Source organism: Solanum dulcamara, chromosome 10 (genome assembly GCF_947179165.1).
Source record: "Solanum dulcamara chromosome 10, daSolDulc1.2, whole genome shotgun sequence".
NCBI lineage: Eukaryota > Viridiplantae > Streptophyta > Magnoliopsida > Solanales > Solanaceae > Solanum > Solanum dulcamara.
Window position 1 is genome coordinate 34294227 of NC_077246.1, and position 20290 is coordinate 34314516.

A 20290-nucleotide genomic window follows, 5' to 3' on the forward strand; every position below is an offset into this window, starting at 1 on the left:
GCACTATTCATATGATGAGTTTTAAGTAAAAATGAAACTGATTGAATATTTATGAAAAAATTTTGAATGACCAAAAAATTAGACAAGAAAAAATTACGTCACTATTTGCATTTAATTTTTTTGTTTATTGCATCAAATATAACTAATTCAAAACTACCAAAAAAGAATGTCTTTGACGTGTTTAAAAGGTATAATAAAATTGCATTATACTGCTAGGCTAGGGGTTAACAGTTGACAAAATTCAAAATTGTAAGTTAAAAACTTGCTGCGCCTATTATTTGAAATGTTTTTTTTTATAAATTATGTGGGATGGGGCGAGGAGAGGCGGGTTTATACAGGGCAGGTTTAAAACAACAAATTATGCTATGTGGGGCAGGAAGGGTTGAAATCTTAGTGGGTTTAAGCGGGCTTGCCCCGCGACCGGCCCGCCCCATTGCAATCTCTAAATGGAGGGGGATTTCAATAGGACACGGGCCTTCTGCGCTAACTTGGGTACTTCATGCAAATCAATGCTATAGGAAAATTGACAGAGCAAAAACCAAAACCAACAGTTCTCTAATCTGGAGGACAAATTGAGGTTTCTATTACAACAAGTCAACAGGACATTCACAAAGTCACATAGCTCTTATGGACATTCAACTGCCAGAGCTACACAACTAAAAGCAGGACTGCATGAAACTGAGGGAAAAAGAGAGCGAATAATGTAATGCTGAAATGACGGCCAAAAATCAATCCTGAGACGGTTTGCTGGAAAGATAACCAGATACAAACAAGAGTAAGCAGGTTAGCCCAGAGTTCAAGTAGAGGTTTTCCAGGGCTATGTTGGTTGATCAGACCTCAGCCATCTTGACCAAAAACTGGAAAATATACGTCAAAAGAAACTGGGCAATGGTAAAGAACCAAAATCAATAGCATCATCTTCATCGACTAGAACATTAATAAAAGATAGGACCAGACTGCATGGAAGAAATCATTTTGATCAGAAAAGAAAGGCAAAGGCCCTTTTAAGGAGCATGCATGTTATAGTCAACAAAAATATCAGCAAGGAATACAAGGCTTATAAATGTCGCACCTGCAGTATTTTATACTAAAATATGTCCATCCTTTTGTGTAGCAGGGTATAATCAAACTTTTTTCTTAAGATGACACCTATCCCTTCCATACATGACAGGATTTTGCACAAAAGAACATCATCAAAGTGCTCTTTTGCTATTGAAATCATGTCAAAAAAATACTGTAATCTATTCTGTTCCGAAATTTGATGCAAATCTTAAAATTTGATTTAGCACTTCGCTATGCATAATTTATTATACCAATGACCTCATAGCAACTTCATACTTAGATTCAAAAAAGCATACAAAAGAGAAATAGCTTTTGTGGCTGGGATTTCATCTCTACAAGTAACTTTAAATATGTGCTCCTACCATTCTCTAAATGAGTTCTTACTCGTGTACTCGATGATTGTAGGACCTATCGACTTGCATTAACTTCCCGTGGCTAGTAGAACAAAAAATATGAACCCTGAATTTTTTTTCTTCGGTATTTCTCTCTTTCATATATATAACTTTTAACCCTCTATTTTGTTGTCAACTAAGTTGCGCGGACTTTTCACTTTCGATGCAGCACCGTATCACATTCTCCAAAAATACACTACTTTTGGAGAATACGACACGCACCCATTGACATTTTTGAAGAGTCCGCGCAACATAGGTTGTCAACTATTTGTACCTGCAATTGTATCCATTTGGGTCCATACTATTTCAAACTCAGCACTAAGGATTATCTAACACTATGGGATCTCTAATATATTCTAGTGGTTATTATAGTTGTTCTATACAACTTATCATTCACTGACTTCGGTAGGTATCATTCCTATCACATAACAATCTTGCGGCACTCCACCCTTTCAACTATCCTACTTTAATCCTATGCTTCACATCTTTATCCATCATTCCATTCTCCTATAATATTGAGCCTAAATATCTTATATACATTTAGGCTAAGTTGGAAGGGGAGACTTGGAGTAACTGGTAAAGTTGCTGCCATGTGACCAGGAGGTCACGGGTTTAAGCCTTGGAAACAGCCTCTGGCAGAAATGCAAGGTAAGGCTGCGTACAACAGACCCTTGTGGTCGGGCCCTTCCCCGGACCCTGCGCATAGCGGGATCTTAAGTGCACCGGGCTGCCCTTTTACATTTAGGCTAAGTTGCTCAGACTCAGGTGCGGGTATCCGAGACGAGTGCGAATCCGAGAGTCGGATTCGGCAAAATCTAGATTTTAAGATTCGAGGATACGAATCCGAGTATGGATACGGGTGCGGGGATTCGACTAAAAAAATTCAACATTATAAAAATATAGTTATAAAGATATTCTAAATTATCAAAAAAGTTGACATGCTACTAATAAATTTAAAAAATTATCACTTATTTTATAAGAAAAAATAGTTATAAATAGCATAACCTAGATATTTGAATAAAATTTGACTATTTACGTGTCAGTGTCACAACTCAAAAATAAAAGGGTCATATACAGTGAACATGGTACAATTTCCAATTAAAGTTATCTATTTGTCTTTTTCTTCTTCAAATCTATCCTCTCTTTCTTCTTGCAAGAAACCTTTTTCACTTCTCTCTAGTCTCTACTTCTTTTCCCAAGAAAATTTATAATTGAAGTAATTTGTTTGTCTATTTCTTCTTCCAGGAAATCTGTCTTCTCTTTCTTCTTCCCAGAAACCTCTTTCACTCCTCTATGGTCTCTGCAGCTTCTATTAGCTATTCATTTATCAGCTCCGTCGGAGAAAAAATTGCTCTCAACTCTGGTCAAAGCATCCGGATGGGTTTGACCGAATCTGAGACACATCCTGCACCAGTGTCGTGTCGAGACGGGTTTGGGGGCAAAACGAAGAGTCCGTGCAACATAGCATTTAGGTAACCTCAATTCATCCAATTCAACTAAATTTCTCTTAATTTGTTGGCAAACCATACAATGCATGTATTTTATCTTACTTCTACTTATTCTAATTCCCTTACTCTCTAAAGCGCTTATCCATAACTCAACTTTTGATTGAAACCCTCAGTAGTTTCATCGGTTAAACAAGATTGTCTATAAAGAGCATGCACCATGGCACCTCATCATGTATGTTATTGGTTAATTCATCCATAACAAGGGAAAATAGGTTGGGGCGTAGCACAGTTTCCTAGTGAAAACCCAGCATTATGAGGAATTCCTTCGTGTCTCTTACCACCGTTCATACATTTGTGACAAAAACAATTTTTTTCCTTTTCAATACCCACCAAAGGACACTTTTTGACACTAACATATGGCTTCTCTAAGTCAATAAATTTCATGAGTAGGTCCTTTTTCTACCTATAAATTCCATCAATCTTCTCCATAAAATATAGACTCATATAGACATACCAGACACAAATCTAAATTGGTTCTCTATCACCCTTGTAGTGGACCTAAGTCTCCGCTCTATTATTCATTCACATAATTCCTTTTTATGGATCATAAGTTTAATACCCCTGATAGTTAGCAAAACCTTTAGTACCTCATTTGTTCTTGTCCATGGGAACCAAAGTGTTTTTCCTTCTCCTTGGCATCTTCCCACTCATCAATGTAGCATTAAATGGCTTAGTAAGGCCTTTTACTCTTTTATCTACATGGGACTTCCAGGCCACTATAGGGGCACCATCTGGTAAGACCTCGGAAGTTGGAAAGACGGAAAATGGAGTCTAGAAAGGGAATCTTGGGAAATTGCAGCTTTTTGGGCACCAGGTGGACTTCACGGAACCTTTTCACGGGCCGTGAATTGGACCACGAGCCGTGAAAGGCTCACGTGGTCCAGCTCTAGAAGTTGGAGAATATGAGTGGAGGACCACGAGAGGGTTCACGGACCGTGGGAAACACCACGAGCCGTGGTTGTGTCCCGTGGTCCGATCCCCTTAAGGGCCCCCCTGTGAAGGACACCCCACACGTTTGATGTTCACCACCCGTAGTGGCAACCACGGATCGTGGTGGTCTCCGTGGAAGGATCCACTTGCAAACCTAACTCACTCTCATCACCACAACCCGTGGTGAGCATCACGGGCCATGGTGCCCTCCCGTGTAGGTGCCCGATTTAGTTAAGTTCAAGGGGTGTCTTGGTTTTTTTCCTATTATTTCATTAATGTATTTGAACCTTTTTTGGGGTTAAGTCTTATTCTATTAACTACGCTAAACCATCCTAACTCCCTCATTCTCACCCTAACACCCAAATTACAAAATCTTCTCTCTAAAGTTCTCTCCTAAGGTTTATGTTTTTTCTCAAGCAAATTCCAAAGGATTTGAAGCTCAAGACCTCAATTCAAGTGCAATATAAGGTTTCTAAAGTCTAAGGTATGTGGGAATTCTTCCATGGAGCCCCAAGGTTTTACTTTAATTCTCTTATGAATTTCTTCTTCTAAACCCTAATTTTCATGAAATTGCATTGGGTCATCTAGATTATGGTTTATTTCGTTATTATTGATCTAATTATGCATGATTCAAGTCACATTGCATGATTTCAAATCAATTCTCATGGACCCATGTTATATGCTATTTTCAAGTATAATTTCAAGGATTTATGATAAAGGATTTCTATCAGATTTATGAATGATTATCAAAGTTTATGAATGACTAATTAAAAGGTAATGAATGATGATGAACTATGATTTCAATGATGTTTCAAGCAAAGTATAAAGGTTGTGATGGGTTTTCCTCACACTCATGTTAAAGAAGGTGAATTATTCTCTCACCAACTCATGGATTCTTATAAATCAATCATATTCATGAGCTACTCTTGTGATTACTTTATGATGAGGATTGATATCTTTTATTGTCTTTCCTAATGATGTTAATGATTATGATTTATGACTTTCCGTTGGGATAATGACCAAGCACCGAGAGGACTTTACGGTGAGCTTTGATCCGGTAGCCAAAGTAGCTACCCAAGGTAATCCTAGTAGCAACCTTTAGTCCCTAATTACGTTGCCTGCGTAGGTTTATTATGCCAATATGGCCTAGCTAGTGGATCCACAAAATAACTCAATGTTAAAGAAAGGTCCCATCACGGAGTCTACCTTAGCAAGTAGCCTCCCCCTTCTCGGTATACTACATTGGATTCCATGTTATAGCTCACATGGTCTTATATGTCGGTTAAAGGTCTTATCTCATATCAAGGTATATGAAAAAGGTACAAGTTCTCATGATAATGTTTTGATGCATTCACCACATGATTATGATGTTTAAATGTTTTCAATGATTTACTCATGTTTTAAGATTTTGGTCATGCATCCCATGTTCATATTGATTATGTCTTATTTTCATTGTTCATGCATACTTCTCACATGCTTAGTGCATTCCATCTACTAATGCATACTTTTGCCTACATTGTTTTATAATGTAGGGTATGTCGATCATGCTCATCCTCCGTTCATGGCTAGAGTTTATTACTTTTCTCATTGTGGTGAGTCCTCATGTTTTGAGGACATGACAGTTCACTTTTTCTTATGTTCTTATGACGTTTTCATCGTTTATATTGTGTGAGCTAGGAGCTTGTATTATGCCCTCATCTAGATTAGTAGAGGCATGTTAGATGTTCATGGAGTCTATGTTGTTGCACCCCTTGATGTTGTCCTCTCCTTTATGGAGACTTTATTTCTGCAACTATGTCTTGGCTTTATTACTTTAAATCCTTATGCATGCTCATGTATGATATGCTAAGAGGCTTGGTTGGGGTCGTTCGAAATTTTAATCATCGTGTCACTCCTAGGGTCTAGCCTGAGTACTGACAAACTTGGTATAAAAGCACAAGGTTTAACGTAGGAGTCGAACATGCTGCATGAAGTATAGTCTTGTTCATGGGTGTGAAGCGCGTCACATCTATAAATAGGAGGCTATGAAGCATTTTAGGAAATACTTCACTTCTTTCATCATTCTTATGTCGTGCGATAGAGCTAAACTCTATAAGGTTTCCTTCTAACTCGTGTCCTACGCGTTTCAGAATATCTCTCATCAAGAAGAGAGCAATCAGAAGAATGATCAAGATGGTAACCTTTCCGCTCCGGTTAACCCACCTCCAAGTGTCGATATCTCTAATATAGAGTTTCGTAATGCCATCTTGTTATTGGCTCGGGTGGTGACCACTCAATTGAATCAACAAATGGTAACTCCTGTGAACAGAAGTCTTAAGAAAAGAAAATGGGTAAGCGGAAGGAATATTAGGAGGGGGAATGACTTTAACCGTGAAAAGATGTCAAAGGAGGAAATATTTGGCTCGTATTCAAGGAAGATTGATGGAAAGGAAAAATCCTACCCCTTGTGCTACAAGTGTAGCAAGAACCATCAAGGAGAGTGCATGGCTGGTACAGACGGTTGCTATGGTTGTGGTAAGAGTGGACACAAAAGAAGGTACTGCCTAATGGCTTCTAGGAAAGGAAGGGAGATTCATCAATAGGCTCAACATAGTGCTCCTTCAGATTGCCCGACCCAGCAGGGTACTTCATCCGGTATGTTGAAAGTCTTTGACTTTGATGTTTATGCATTGTAAGATCCGGAGGCTACTCTATCATTTGCTACTCCCTATCTTGCTATGAAATTCATTGTTAGTCCCGAGATCTTGTTAGAACCTTTTTCGGTATATACTCTTGTTGGTGATTCAGTTGCGGCTAAAAGAGTATCAAAATTGCCCAGTTTCAGTTTTTCATAAAATCATCTCAGTTGATCTTTTAGAGCTTGATATGACCGATTTTGATGTTATTCTCAGTATGAATTGGCTTCATGCATGTCACGCTTCTATATGTTGTAGAACTTGTGTGGTTAAGTTTCAGTTTCCTAATGAGCTAGTCCTAAAATGGAAAGGTACTAATTCTGTGTCTAGAGATCAATTCATCTCGTGCCTTACAGCTCGGAAAATGATTTTCAAAGGTTGCATATATCATCTAGTCCGGGTTAGAGATACAAATTCTGAAGTTCCTCCTCTTGAGTCAATTTCGGTTGTTAATGAGTTTCCGAAAGTTTTCCCCAATGATCTCCCATGTATCCCTCCCTAAAGGGAAATAGACTTTGGTATCAATCTTCTCCACTATACCCAACCAATCTCTATTCCTCCTTATCGAATGGCCCCGGCAAAACTTACGGAGTTAAGGGATCAGTTAAAGGATAGACTTACTTCCTCCCCAGTATTGACTTTACCGAGAGGTTTCGTTGGGTTTGTTTTTTATTATGATGCTTCAAGGGTTGGTCTTGGTTGCGTGTTGATGCAAAATGGTAAAGTGATAGTCTATGCTTCTAGGCAACTTAAGGTGCATGAGAAGAACTATCTGACTCATGACTTAGAGTTAGCGGCGGTTGTGTTTGCTTTAAAATTTGGAGACACTATCTTTATTGTGTCCACATTAATGTATTCACCGATCATAAGAGTTTGCAATATGTGTTTAACCAAAAGGATTAGAATCTTTGACAAAAGGAGGTGGCTTGAGTTATTGAAGGACTATGATATAAGTGTGTTGTACCATCCAGATAAAGCGAATGTAGTTGCAGATGCTCTTAGTAGATTGTTCATGTATAGTGTTGCCCATGTTGAGGGTGCAAAGGAGTTGGTTCGTGATGATCATAGACTCGCACGTTTGAGCGTTCGATTAGTTGATTTCGAGGATGGTGGTGGTGTTCAAAATGGTTCTGAATCGTCTCTTGTGGCGGATGTTGAGGCCAAGCAAGACAATGATCCTATTTTGGTTCAGTTGAAGAAAGCAATTACCGAAAAATCCATTGAGGCTTTCTCCCGAGGGGGGAGATGGTGTATTGAGGTATCAAAGTAGATTGTGTGTCCCTGATGTTGATGGCTTGAGGGAAGTGATATTGTCTAAAGCTCATAGTTCACAGTATTCCATTCACTCGGGTTCCACAAAGATGTATCGAGATTTGAGGAAAGTGTATTGGTGGAATGGCATGAAAAGGAATATTGCGGAATTTGAGGCCAAATGTCCTAATTGTCAATAAATGAAGGTTGAACATCAAAAACCGGGAGGTTTAGCTCAAGATATTGAGATTCCTACTTGAAAGTGGGAAGCCCTGAATATGGACTTCATTACAGGTTTGCCTCGTACCCCTAGGCAGCATGATTCTATTTGGGTAGTTGTTGACCGAATGACTAAGTCGGCTAAGTTTCTCCCGTTGAGGCTTCTTATTCAGCCAAGGACTATGCTAGATTGTATATCCAAAAGTTGGCTAAGCTTCATGGTGTTCCATTGTCTATCATTTCAAACCGAGGTACTCACTTTACATCTCAATTTTGGAGATCTTTCCAAAAGGGTCTTGGAACTCAAGTTAAGCTTAGTACTGCTTTTCACCCTCAGACTGATGGTCAAGCCGAGCGTACTATTCAGACCTTGGAGGACATGTTGAGAGTGTATGTCATTGATTTCAAGGGTAATTGGGATGTCATTTTCCATTGATCGAGTTTGCTTACAATAACAGTTACCATTTCAGCATTCAGATGGCTCCATTGAAGCCTTATTTGGTAGGAGGTATAGATCTCATATTGGTTGGTTTGAAGTTGGTGAAGTTGCTTTGAAAGCTCCAAGTTAATGCATGAGGCTATGGAGAAGGTTAGATTGATTAGAGAAAGGTTGAAGACTGCCTAGAGTCAGCAAAAGTCCTATTAAGATGTGAGGAGAAGGGAACTTGAATTTGAGGCAAATGATTGGTTTTACTTGAAAATTTCACCCAGAAGGGTGTGATGCGTTTTGGCAAGAAAGGGGAGCTTAGTCCCCACTATGTAGGTCCATATCAGATTTTGAGGCGAATTGGCAAGGTGACATATTTGTTGGATTTGCCTTCTGAGTTGGCATCGGTGCATCCGGTGTTCCATCTGTCTTTGTTGAGGAAGTTTGTTGGTGATCCTAGCTCTATTGTGCCTTTGGACAGCATTGGTATGATAAAGAGTCAATCATATGAGGAAATTCCGATTAAGATTCTAGACCGGCAAGTTAGAAGGTTGAAGAACAAGGAAATAGCTTCAGTTAAGGTGTTAGGGAGGAACGAAGAGGTTAAGGGGTCATTTGGTTTGGATACAAGTTATGCTGGGATAAGTTATGTTGGGATATGTTATATTGGAATAAGTTATAATGGGATTAGTTATGCTGAGAGTAGTTTTTATTGCTTGTTTGGTTGGTCATATTCAAAGTTATATTCATTGCATAATTTCTAAGAATAAGTTGTATGTTTACGAAAATAACCTCCATATTATTAACTTTTTTTTCTTACATTTTCTTTGCAAGCTTTAGTTATTCATTCCTAAAAATAAAACTTTCATCTTATTTAACTTAAATATTTTTATTTATGAATTTCCATGATTGTGCCACGTGTTTTTAAAATTAAACTTTTATTTTATTTAACTTTAAAATAAAACATTCATCTTATTTAGTTTTAAATAAAATTTCCATCTTATTTAACTTAAATATATAACTTTCCTCTTATTTAGCTTAAAAATAAAACTTTCATTTTATATTTATTAAAGTAAAAGAAATTTTGATATTAAAATTATCTACATTTTAAAGTTATCTACATTTTAATTGATATATAAAATATAATTTTTAAGTTAGTAATAAACTATTTAATTAAAAATATGTAATTTAGTAGTGGAGGGAACATTTGAAGAGAAATCAAAATATAAATAAACATAAGAATTAGACAAATAAATTCAACTTATAATATATTCATAAATAGAAATTGTATTTATAAAATGTAATTTTTTAATAGAAAAATATATTATCATAAAAACAACAATTAATTTGAAGCTATGAATGTTATTATAAATGTATTTAAAAATTATATAAATATACATGAATGTAAAAGTGGTGTATGGAAGAGAGTTTAAGGAGGTATTTTTGTTATTTTATATTTTTATCCCAGGATAAGTTATCATGGGATTAGTATTCCACCCCCAAGGAGGGATAACTTATCCATGTACTAATTGTTAATCCTGGGATAAGTTATCCCAACTTTTGCAACTAAACAAGGGGTTAAAGGCTACTTAAAAATTATCTCGGGATTAATTCCTCTTATCCATCACACCAAACGACCCCTAAAGGTGTTACATGGGAAGCCGAAGCTGATATGGTGTCGCGATATCCTCATCTTTTTACTTCCGTTTCTAGTTGAGGTATTGAGCTCCTTCAGGATCAATTCCATCGAATCCATGTGTTTCAGTCATTCTCGTGTTTTCATATGCATTCATGTTCATGAAATGAGTTTTAAAGTCGTGTTTTAGCTTGGGAGTGAGTATTCCATGTTTTTATGCATTTTCGGAATGTTTTTGCATTCATTTTGGGCTACTATGTCCATTTCCAAATCAGTTCATACTAGTTTGGGTCTCATTCGAGGAGGAATGTTCCCAAAGGGAGATATTGTAAGACCCCGAAAGTTGGAAAGACGGAAAACGGAGTTTAGAAAGGGAATCTTGGGAAATTGCAGATTTTTGGGCACCAGGTGGACTTCATGGAGCCCTTCACGTGCAGTGAAGTGCACCACGAGCCGTGAAAGGCTCACATGGCCTAACTTTGGAAATTAGGGAATATGAGTGGAGGACAACGAGAGGGTTCACGGACCGTGGGAAGCACCCCGAGCCGTGGTTGTGTCCGGTGGTCCAATCTCCCTCAAGGGCCCTGTGAAGGACACCCCCACGTTTGATGTTCACCACCCGTAGTGGCCACCACGGATCGTGGTGGTCTCCGAGGAAGGGTCCCCTGCAAACCTAACTCACCCTCATCACCACGACCATCACCACGACCTGTGGTGAGCTTCACGAATCGTGGTGCCCTCCCGTGCAGGTGTGACCGATTCAGTTAAGTTCAAGGGATCTTTTGGTCTTTTCCCTATTATTTCATTAATGTATTTGGACCTTTTGGGGGGGCTAAATCCTATACTATTAACTACCCTAAACCCTCTTAATCCCTCATTCTCACCCTAATACCCATATTACAAAATCCTCTCTCTTAAGTTCTTTCACAAGGTTTATCTTCTTCCTCAAGCAAATTTCAAAGGGTTTCAAGCTCAAGTCTCCAATTCAAGTGCAATTTAGGGCTTCTAAAGTCTAAGGTATGTGGGAATTCATCCATGGATCCTTTCAGCCATGGAATCCCAAGGTTTTACTTCAATTCTCTTATGAATTTCTTCTTCTAAACCCTAATTTTCATGAAATTGCATTGGGTCATCTAGATTATGGTTTATTTCGTTATTATTGATCTAATTATGCATGATTCAAGTCACACTGCACGATTTCAAATCAATTCTCATGGACCCATGTTATATGCTATTTTCAAGTATAATTTCAAGGATTTATGATCATGATTTATAAAGGATTTCTATCAATGATTTATGAATGATTATCAAGGTTTATGATGAACTATGATTTCAATGATGTTTCAAGCAAAGTATAAAGGTTTCGATGGGTTCTCCTCACACACTCATGTTAAAGAAGGTGAATGATTCTCTCACCGACTCATGGATTCTTATAAATCAATCATGTTAATGAGCTACTCTTATGATTACTTTATGATGAGGATTGATATCTTTTATTGTCTTTCCTAATAATGTTAATGATTATGATTTATGACTTTCCGTTGGGATAATGACTAAGCACTGAGAGAACTTTAAGGTGAGGTTCGGTCCGGTAGCCAAAGTAACTACCCAATGAATCATAGTAACAATATTTAGTCCCTAACTATGTTGCCCTTGTAGGTTTATTATGCCAATATGGCCTAGGTAGTGAATCCACAAAAGAGCTCAATTTTAAAGAAAAGTCCCATCTTGAAGTCTACCTTGGCAAGTAGCGTCCCCCTTCTCGGTGTGGGAGTACATCAGATTCCATGTTATAGCTCGCATGGTCTTATATGTCGGTTAAAGGTATAGACACCAACGTATATGAAAAAGGTACAAGTTCTTGTGATGATGTTTTGATGCATTGACCATATGATTATGATGTTTAAATGTCTTCAAGGTTTTACTCATGTTTTAAGATATTGGTAATGCATCCATGTTCATATTGATTATGTCCTATTTTCATAGATCATGCATACTTCGCACATGCTTAGTGCATTCCATCTACTAATGCATACTTTTTCTTACATTGTATCATAATGTAGGATCCGACGATCACGCTCATCCTCCCGTTCATGGCTAGAGCTTATTACTATTCTCATTGTGATGAGTACTCATGTTTCGAGGACGTGACAGTTCACTTTTCCTTATGTTCTTATGACGTTTTCATTGTTTATATTAGGTGAGCTACGAACTTGTCTTATGCCCCCATCTAGATTAGTAGAGGCATGATAGATGTTCATGAAGTCTATGTTGATGCATCCCTTGACGTTGTCCTCTCCTTTATGGAGACTTTATTTCTGCAACTGTCTTTGCTTTATTGCTTTAAATACCTCATGCATGCTCATGTGATATGCTAAGAGGCTTGGTTGGGGTCCTTCGGGATTCTAATCGCCAAGTCACACCGAGGGTCTAGCTTGGGTCGTGACACTTTTTAAACTTTCATAGATTTCAAGACATCCTTTACTCCGTGGGTATAATTCTACTTCTGCAGTTAAAGTTCTTATCGAGCATGGAAGTACAATTCTCATGGCTTGAGTTGAACGATTGTATAAGCCGAGGTTCTTTCGAAAACAACATCTCTACCTCTACGAGGCAATGGTAAGGTCTGCGTACACTTTACCCTTCCCAGACCCCCATTTTGTTGGATTTCACTGGGTATGTTGTTGTTGTTGTTGTTGAGTTGAACGATTGATCAAAATAGGCTCTCTATCTCTTTTTTTATCTCACTATCTCCAGATAAGATTCCAAGACTCGTCCTAATGCACTTAACATGGTTCAAATCTTTACCCTTCTATTTCGGCCATGCTAGTTTACACATTTCTCTCTATCTTGTGTCCTATATTCTTAGTACAAGCCATCGAGAGCTTTCTCTCTAGCTTTGTTGGTTACCTGCTTGGCTTCTCCCTAGCTCTTTCATATTCCTCAAGTACTTCTATTCCTTTTGATTTTGGTAGCTTCCTTTAGTGTCCTTCCTCGCCTCTTGGTTTTAACAACTTTTTGCACTTTCCTCATTCCACCACCATGAATCTTTGGTGAAGGCCTTAGACCTTTAGACGCTTCTAAAACTTCACTTACTACTTTCTCGATGCTACTTGGCATTTCCTTCCATTGCATATATGTATGGCTTTGCTTTTTTGTAACATATCCTTAAATACTTGGTTTGTGCAATTTAGTGGTCGTTTGGCCATGAAAGCCAAATATTACTCACTTCATTTGGAGTGGAGTTGTGTTTGGCCATACTTTTTGCAAAGAATATTAAGAATTTGAATGTACTTTTTCAAAATATGGTTTAACCCCCCTCCCCCCTCCCCAATTTCTAAAATCTAGCAAAATCATTCAACTTGACTAATTTACATGAAATATAACCATCAAAACTGCTCTAAAAGAATACAACAACATACCTAGTGAAATCCCCTAGCATTAACTCCAGAGTTTTCTCTAAAAGAGTAATATCTCAAAATAGATAATCACATAATGTCATAGATTAAATCACATATACGATTTATTGCATGCTATTACCAATATATTTTCACTTTATCTGGAATTTTTAAAGATGGAATTGTGTTTGGTTATAGTTTTTGCAAATGCCATTTGGTTGTTTGAATGTATTTTTCCTAAAATATATGAAATATGATTTTAAAATGAAAATTATAATTTAAGTGGGGTCATTTATATAAAAATTAACAAAATTAGTGTAAATTTTAATTTTTAGAGTTTGGAAACCCACAACCTCTGCCACAACCTCTACCCTTCGGGTAAGCTAACCTGCTCACTATGCAAAAACTTGCAAATCATACAGGAGATGTAACTCACAAACAGAGGTTGGATTCGATCACAGGTCTCCCACATCGGAGACCCACCTCCCACCAACCCAACCATGCCCTTGTGGCAATAGTGTAATTGTGAAATTTGATAAGGGAAAATATAGTAAAAGTGAAAAGAGTGAAAACAAGGTTTTGGGTATTTTCCAAAAATGTTGTATTAGGAATTTTCATGACTAAACATTGATTTAAAGATTGATTTTCAAATAAAGTGAAACATTTCCGAAAAAACTCAATAATTATCATGGTCAAACGGGTCCTTGGTACCCACCACCTATTCTCAATCTTTATGTCCTCTTCAAAAACTTGATACTCTTCCTCTCCACATCTAAGACCATTAATCTATGGTGGGCGAGTAGCGCTTCTCCTGGTCTAACCTTACAATCCTTACATGTGGCTCCACAAGCGGGGTCTGGGGAGGGTAATGTGTAAGCAAACCTTACCCCTACCTTTGTGGGGTAGAGAGGTTATTTTTGATAGACCTTCAGCTCAAGAAAAATCGTTTTCCAAAACAGGTTTGAGAAAAAAAATGCAAGTGTAAATGAACTATGGTGAAATTATTGAAGAAAAAAAACAATACAGACAGCAAAAATAGTAAAGATAATCAAATTGATGCAATAAGGTAATACTAGCATAATAATAATAATAATCGTAAGGGAGCAAATAGGTGCTCCCGCCTAGCACCAAGTTCTACCACTAAGAAGAGAGAAGTCACTAGACTACCTACTAACCGTCTACTCTAATCATAAATACCTAAATATCCGTAAAACAATCAGATCAAAAATTACAAAGGCCAACAAAAATAAGAAATACAATTAAAAAAATAATTAAAGTAAAATGGTGGGTCATACAACATTTCAGAGTATGGTTTTCCTATTTCATTGAACAGCCCAATGCTAAGAGAATCTGAAACCATTTTTGACCTAACATTTTAGTCTACACCAATATCACAGTTTTCAACAACTAAGCAATATCAGTCAGGTTACCTACAATATTTTTCATTTTGCACTGATTGGATGATTATGGCTAGGGGTGTTCATGGTTCGGTTTGGGTCGGTTATTGATTAAAATCATAACCAAACCAATTTTATCGGTTATTAAATGCCTAAAACCATAACCAAACCAAGTAAAATAATAACCACGGGTTTGGTTATTGTCGGTTTGGTTCGATTTGATTCGGTTATTCGGTTTATGACTAGCCGAGATAATTCAAATATTCTCTCTCTACATTCTTCAAATTTTTATGAAGCTCTTTTTTCCTCACGACCCACAGAGGTTCAAAACAGAAAATGAAACAACTTAAACATTTGGAAAAAAAGAAAACAACTTAAAATCAATTTAAAATTTGAAAAACTCCTTACAAACCTTCTCAAAATTTGACAATCTTATACTTCGGGTTGAGGAGTTGAGGTTGCTCTTGAGCCTTCACTGTTAGTCTATGACTGTGAGTCTGTGACTTTGTGAGAAACCAACGTGAGAGGAACAAAAATATAAAAGGAAAACAGATACTATGGTTTTAAAGTTTTAACTTTTACTTTATGTTGCTGCCTGCTGCTCAAGTGCTTAGTGCTTATTAGAAATTTAGGATTTAGAATTTAGAATTTAGAATTGGGCTTGAGAGTTGGGCTAATGGGCTTGGATTGTTGGACTTGGACCGCTGTTTAGTGTTTATTAGAATTTATAATTGGGCTTGAGAGTTGGGTTTGGATTGTTGGGCCTTAAAAATAAGTATATTAATATTAAATTAATAATTAAAACGTATAAAATATCTTTAATTATTTATGAAAAACTAATATTATACATATAAATAATTATAAATTTTAAGTATATAATTATCGGTTTGGTTCGGTTATTTATTCGGTTATTTTTTCCTATAACCATAACCAAACCAAATATTATCGGTTATTCAAATTTAAAACCAAACCAAACCAAACCAAACCAAACCAAACTGAATGTCGGTTTTTTTATTCGGTTTGGTTAAATTTTCGGTTTGGTTTTGGTTTTAACCAAAACTGTGAACAGCCCTAATTATGGCTTCTTAACTGAACATGTGACATTATTTTGTAAATGTTCCACAAAATAGTTAGTCTAACATTTCTTTTTTCTAACTATCTGAAGCTCTAATATCCTTTTCAACATCGATTTTCAAGTACAAACTTTCCAATCAAATTTACAATGCGCAAACACTTGCATTCCTTTTTGTTAGTAGCTCTTACGATACTGTTGATCACTTTAACTCATGCAGTGAGTATTAAAGATTCATTTTCAAAGAAAACAAAAGGCATTCAATATTCCATTTACTGTAGTGCTGATAGACAACTCTTGTCATCCGTTGACTACAATTCGAATTCAAAAATATCAAGCTTAACCACGGAAACTGGAATATATTGTACTAAGGCAAAAACTTTTTACTCTGAACCTAAATATACAATCATTACTAGGCTTATTAGATGATATTATGAAAAGATATAGGAGGCTCCACAGGCTGTGAAGAAACTTTGAGCAAACCACTCTGAGGGTCAAACCGTCAAAGCATTTAACTCTGGACCAAAACTGAACAGAGTTTAATGATAAGCACAACAAACGTTACTGGACTTATCAGATGGTTAGAGGCTCACAAGCTGTGAAGAAAATTTGAGCAAGCTACAGCTGCACGATATTCTCATCGGATCAACTTTAAAGCTTATTCTATAATCATTATTCTATTATTTCATACCAGTAATTACTAATAGTAAAAAAATATAAAAGAAACAGAAAGCCTAAAATGGAGAGGAAACAAGAACAGGGAGCCATATCAGATATGCATTCCTAATCTTATTATGAGATAACAGAGCACATTATACTTTTCAGAATCAAAGAAGACACCTATCAGACCTAAGTACTGTCTAGAATTCAAGAAGTGAGGACTGAATGTCAAAATCTCCAACAATGGACCGGAAAACTGATAGCAAAGTAGAGAATGCGTCCCTCCATTGGATATTCTATGTAGAAACAGAAATCAAGCTACATATTAGCATATCTTGAGAGAAGAAGAGGGTAAAAGGAGGAAAATAACATGGTCAAGAGTTAAAATAAAACCTGACAAGCACTAGCACGAAGAGGACCAAGTAGAAACCCAGCTTGAATATCCGAATCTTCTTCTCAGACTCAATGAACCTAAAAACTTCGGTCACGTCAATAAGATGCTGCCGACTTAAGAATCTGCAATGCAGAAACACCTCTCTTAGTTAAGATTTAAACAAATCAATCTAAAGAAAGCATCTTTTAAAGACGAGAAATATGAACTTTAACTTGTAACATAGAACATTTTTTCCCAGGATGAACTAGACCCCCCCCCCCCCCCCACCTCAATGATAATCGTGTCCCATTTCTTCCCATTTGAGCTTCCTCAGTTTCCCTAGAAGACCATTTACTTCTCCTGACAGATTCCGCATATGGAATTTCCTGATCATAGTCCAAGCAATTCGTACTTCTTTCTCAGATGTCTTATACTGAATAAACTTTTTGTTGATTTGTAAATATCTGAGTGTGATCAAATATGATTTTGTAGGATTTAAATTGATCCGATAAAATCATATCTGATATGTTATTAATTAGTTTAGGATATTAGATCAACTAAAATCATCCCTTGATTCTCAAATCTCCTAGAATCAAGGGATCTGATTGCTAGTTAGTTTATTTTTTGTACTATAAATTTGTATCCATATGGATGAATAGAAGTGTTCCATTTTGGTACCAAAACTTACACTTTTAATTTCTAAAGGCAAGTTCTGACCAACCAACCCTGAAGGCCATTTCTGGGATAATTAATACTGATCAGCTTTTTCCTTGAATCTGATGATACTTATATATCTCCCCAGCTTGATGTAGTTTCTGGCACAAAAAAATTGTGAAACCTGCTCTAGGAGCCTCCATCTTCTCACAATCTTGCCTTTGCCCTTAGAGGTTTCCTTTCTAATATGGCATAGCTACACCACTGACTTCTAGTTGAAATAGGACATGCTCATCATATTCCTGCCTCGCTCAACCCAGTCATACCAAACCTCCTCTCAAGGAAAGTTTCTGGTAATATCAAAAGATTTGAAGCCCATAGCAAAATAGATAGTTTCTTCATCCATAACTACAAAAAAAGCTAAAAGTAAAAACAGCAAGTGATAACTAGGGGAAACAAAGAGAAGAGTGGAGTTTTCCAGCATGTAAGGCCACCGTAACGATGGGTTCTACCCTCCTAGTAAGTAGGTAAGCGAGTACTCTCGAAAACTGTGCCTGGGAGAATATTTTACCCAACTAAACACTATACTCTTTTTATACAACTCAACATTTGGGGCTAACGAGTAGTATTTCTTTAATCTTTTTGCATTGGAGGTGCCTAACTTATAAGGAAAGTCTAACCCAATTAGTCACCACTCTCTCTCCTTCTTGATGGCCCTGATGGAACCTTATGCAAATCATGTATCCCAGACACCAAAAAGCTCAAGTATCACCTTGGTACTTACCATACTCCAAAACATTTGTAACACATTAGGCCTTAGGAGTAACAGTCACAGTCCGAATCGATTTGGATACACATTCCAATAATACATTTTTCCTATCTTTCCATCTCATTCCTCATAATTAGCATATAAGAAAACAACCCGAACAGAGATGTTTGTTAATTAATGGCTCGAGAAGCTCCATATTACATTGATAACATCGTAAGTAATTCACCTTGAGAAACAAAGAGTATTAAGCGAAATTAACCTTACATGAATGGAAGTAATCTCATTTATATGGAAAACTATCCTACTCGGATCCTCCCAAAGTGTGGGATTTCATGTATGAGTATAATCTCATTTATATGGAAACCTATGATACTCGGATCCTCCAAAAATGCTCTATTCTATAAGGATCCAACACGGGTGCAGCAACATTTTTGGTGGATCTAAGCAACATAGATGGAAAGTATATAGCATGAATATCAACTTGATATGAGATGTAACATACATAAATTTGAACAAGGAACTTACTTTCTCACATTAAAGTAAGAAGGAAGAAGTGTAAGCAGGAAGATAAACCAATGCCCTGTGACAAGGAATAGGATGCAGAATGCACCATGTAAAATATACTCTTTAAGGACCACAGAGTTGATACGAGATGAAGACTCATAAGGGTTCATATAATCAGCTTCCAAATCTGTTAAGCACACAATCTACAGGAAACAAACAAACAACTTCAGACAACAAGAAACAGAAATGAATTATGTGGACGAAAGAGCAATTTAGTAGTACTTAGATAAAGTAAACAGCCGACAAGGACTTTCATCACTGCAAATCAATTTAGACAGCAAAAAACAAAGAAATTTTATTTTGCGACAGACCCATTAAAGTACACAAAAACTCAAAACTTCTGGTCATCAACTTAACACGAGTCCAGAAAGATTGTTTCATAATTAGATGAACATATTAGTTTGTCAAAGATGACGATTTTATACAGATAACCATTAGGATTGCTCTGCAAACTCTGGAAAAATAATGGGTTTAAATAAGAAGTAAAGAAAAAAAGACAACTCCCCAAAGAAAAAGTGAAATAAAAATTATACAAAATCACAATCTTCCTCCACGCCACCCACCAACACAAATGATTTGTGAAATAAACATTGAATTATATTTCCAGTTATCTTCCAAAAACCTTTAACAAGGAAGATAAAAAATTGAAAAAGGCTTAATGGGGTTTACGAAGTAAAGACGAAAAGGGTACCTGATAGATGACTAATGAGATAAGGGCAATGTTAATGGCTAAATATATCAGCCAAAGAATGGGTTCCCAAGCCATTATTTTTGCTTTTTTCGGTTTGGTTTGATTGGATTCTCTACATGCAGAGGAAGAACAAGCAAATACTTAAAAAAGGGTTTTGATGAATGATGATTGTTTAGCAGGAAAAAACATAAATATTCGAATTGGAAAATGCATAGAAGCTACAATTACTCTGAAAAATTGTACGAAGGGCTATTGTCTCCTTGGGAGGAACAGCCACTGGGCAGAAAAAAGGCAAAGTTACTGGATACTAAACAAGAACTACTCAATTAAACATACCAGTTTCGATTGGGTGTTAACTGTGTGGATAAAAATCCAATCAAATGATTAAGAGCCCGTTTGAATGGGTTTAAAAATAATAATTTTTATGTATACCTATAAAGTGTCTTTAGAAATTTGAAGTGTTGAAAGTTATTTTTATAAATAAACAGTTAGTGTTTAGATAAAAGTGTTTATGTTGAAAATAAGTGTTTGAATTTTAGCATTAAAAAAATAAAAAGGGTAGTTTGGGAATTTAGTTAAAATATAAGGGATATAAAAGTAATTTCAATGGTC

The 20290-nt window shown here is 36.6% G+C and overlaps 1 protein-coding gene across 2 annotated transcripts; it reads right to left on the minus strand.

Moving 5' to 3' along the window:
- Window positions 1-513: 513 nt before the first annotated feature.
- On the minus strand, window positions 514-20010 carry LOC129870672 (protein cornichon homolog 1-like). 2 transcript variants are annotated; one of them, XM_055945508.1, is made up of 6 exons: window positions 19907-20010; window positions 19679-19790; window positions 18949-19130; window positions 17021-17143; window positions 16817-16923; window positions 514-956 (listed from the first exon to the last, which is right to left on the minus strand). In XM_055945508.1, exons 2-6 carry the CDS (start codon window positions 19751-19753, stop codon window positions 928-930), a joined length of 516 nt encoding a protein of 171 aa, XP_055801483.1. In that variant the 5' UTR covers window positions 19754-19790; window positions 19907-20010; the 3' UTR covers window positions 514-927. The 2 variants fall into 2 exon arrangements, with proteins under 2 accessions (XP_055801483.1, XP_055801484.1); XM_055945509.1 differs by lacking the exon at window positions 16817-16923 and having other exon boundaries at window positions 19679-20008.
- Window positions 20011-20290: the final 280 nt, after the last annotated feature.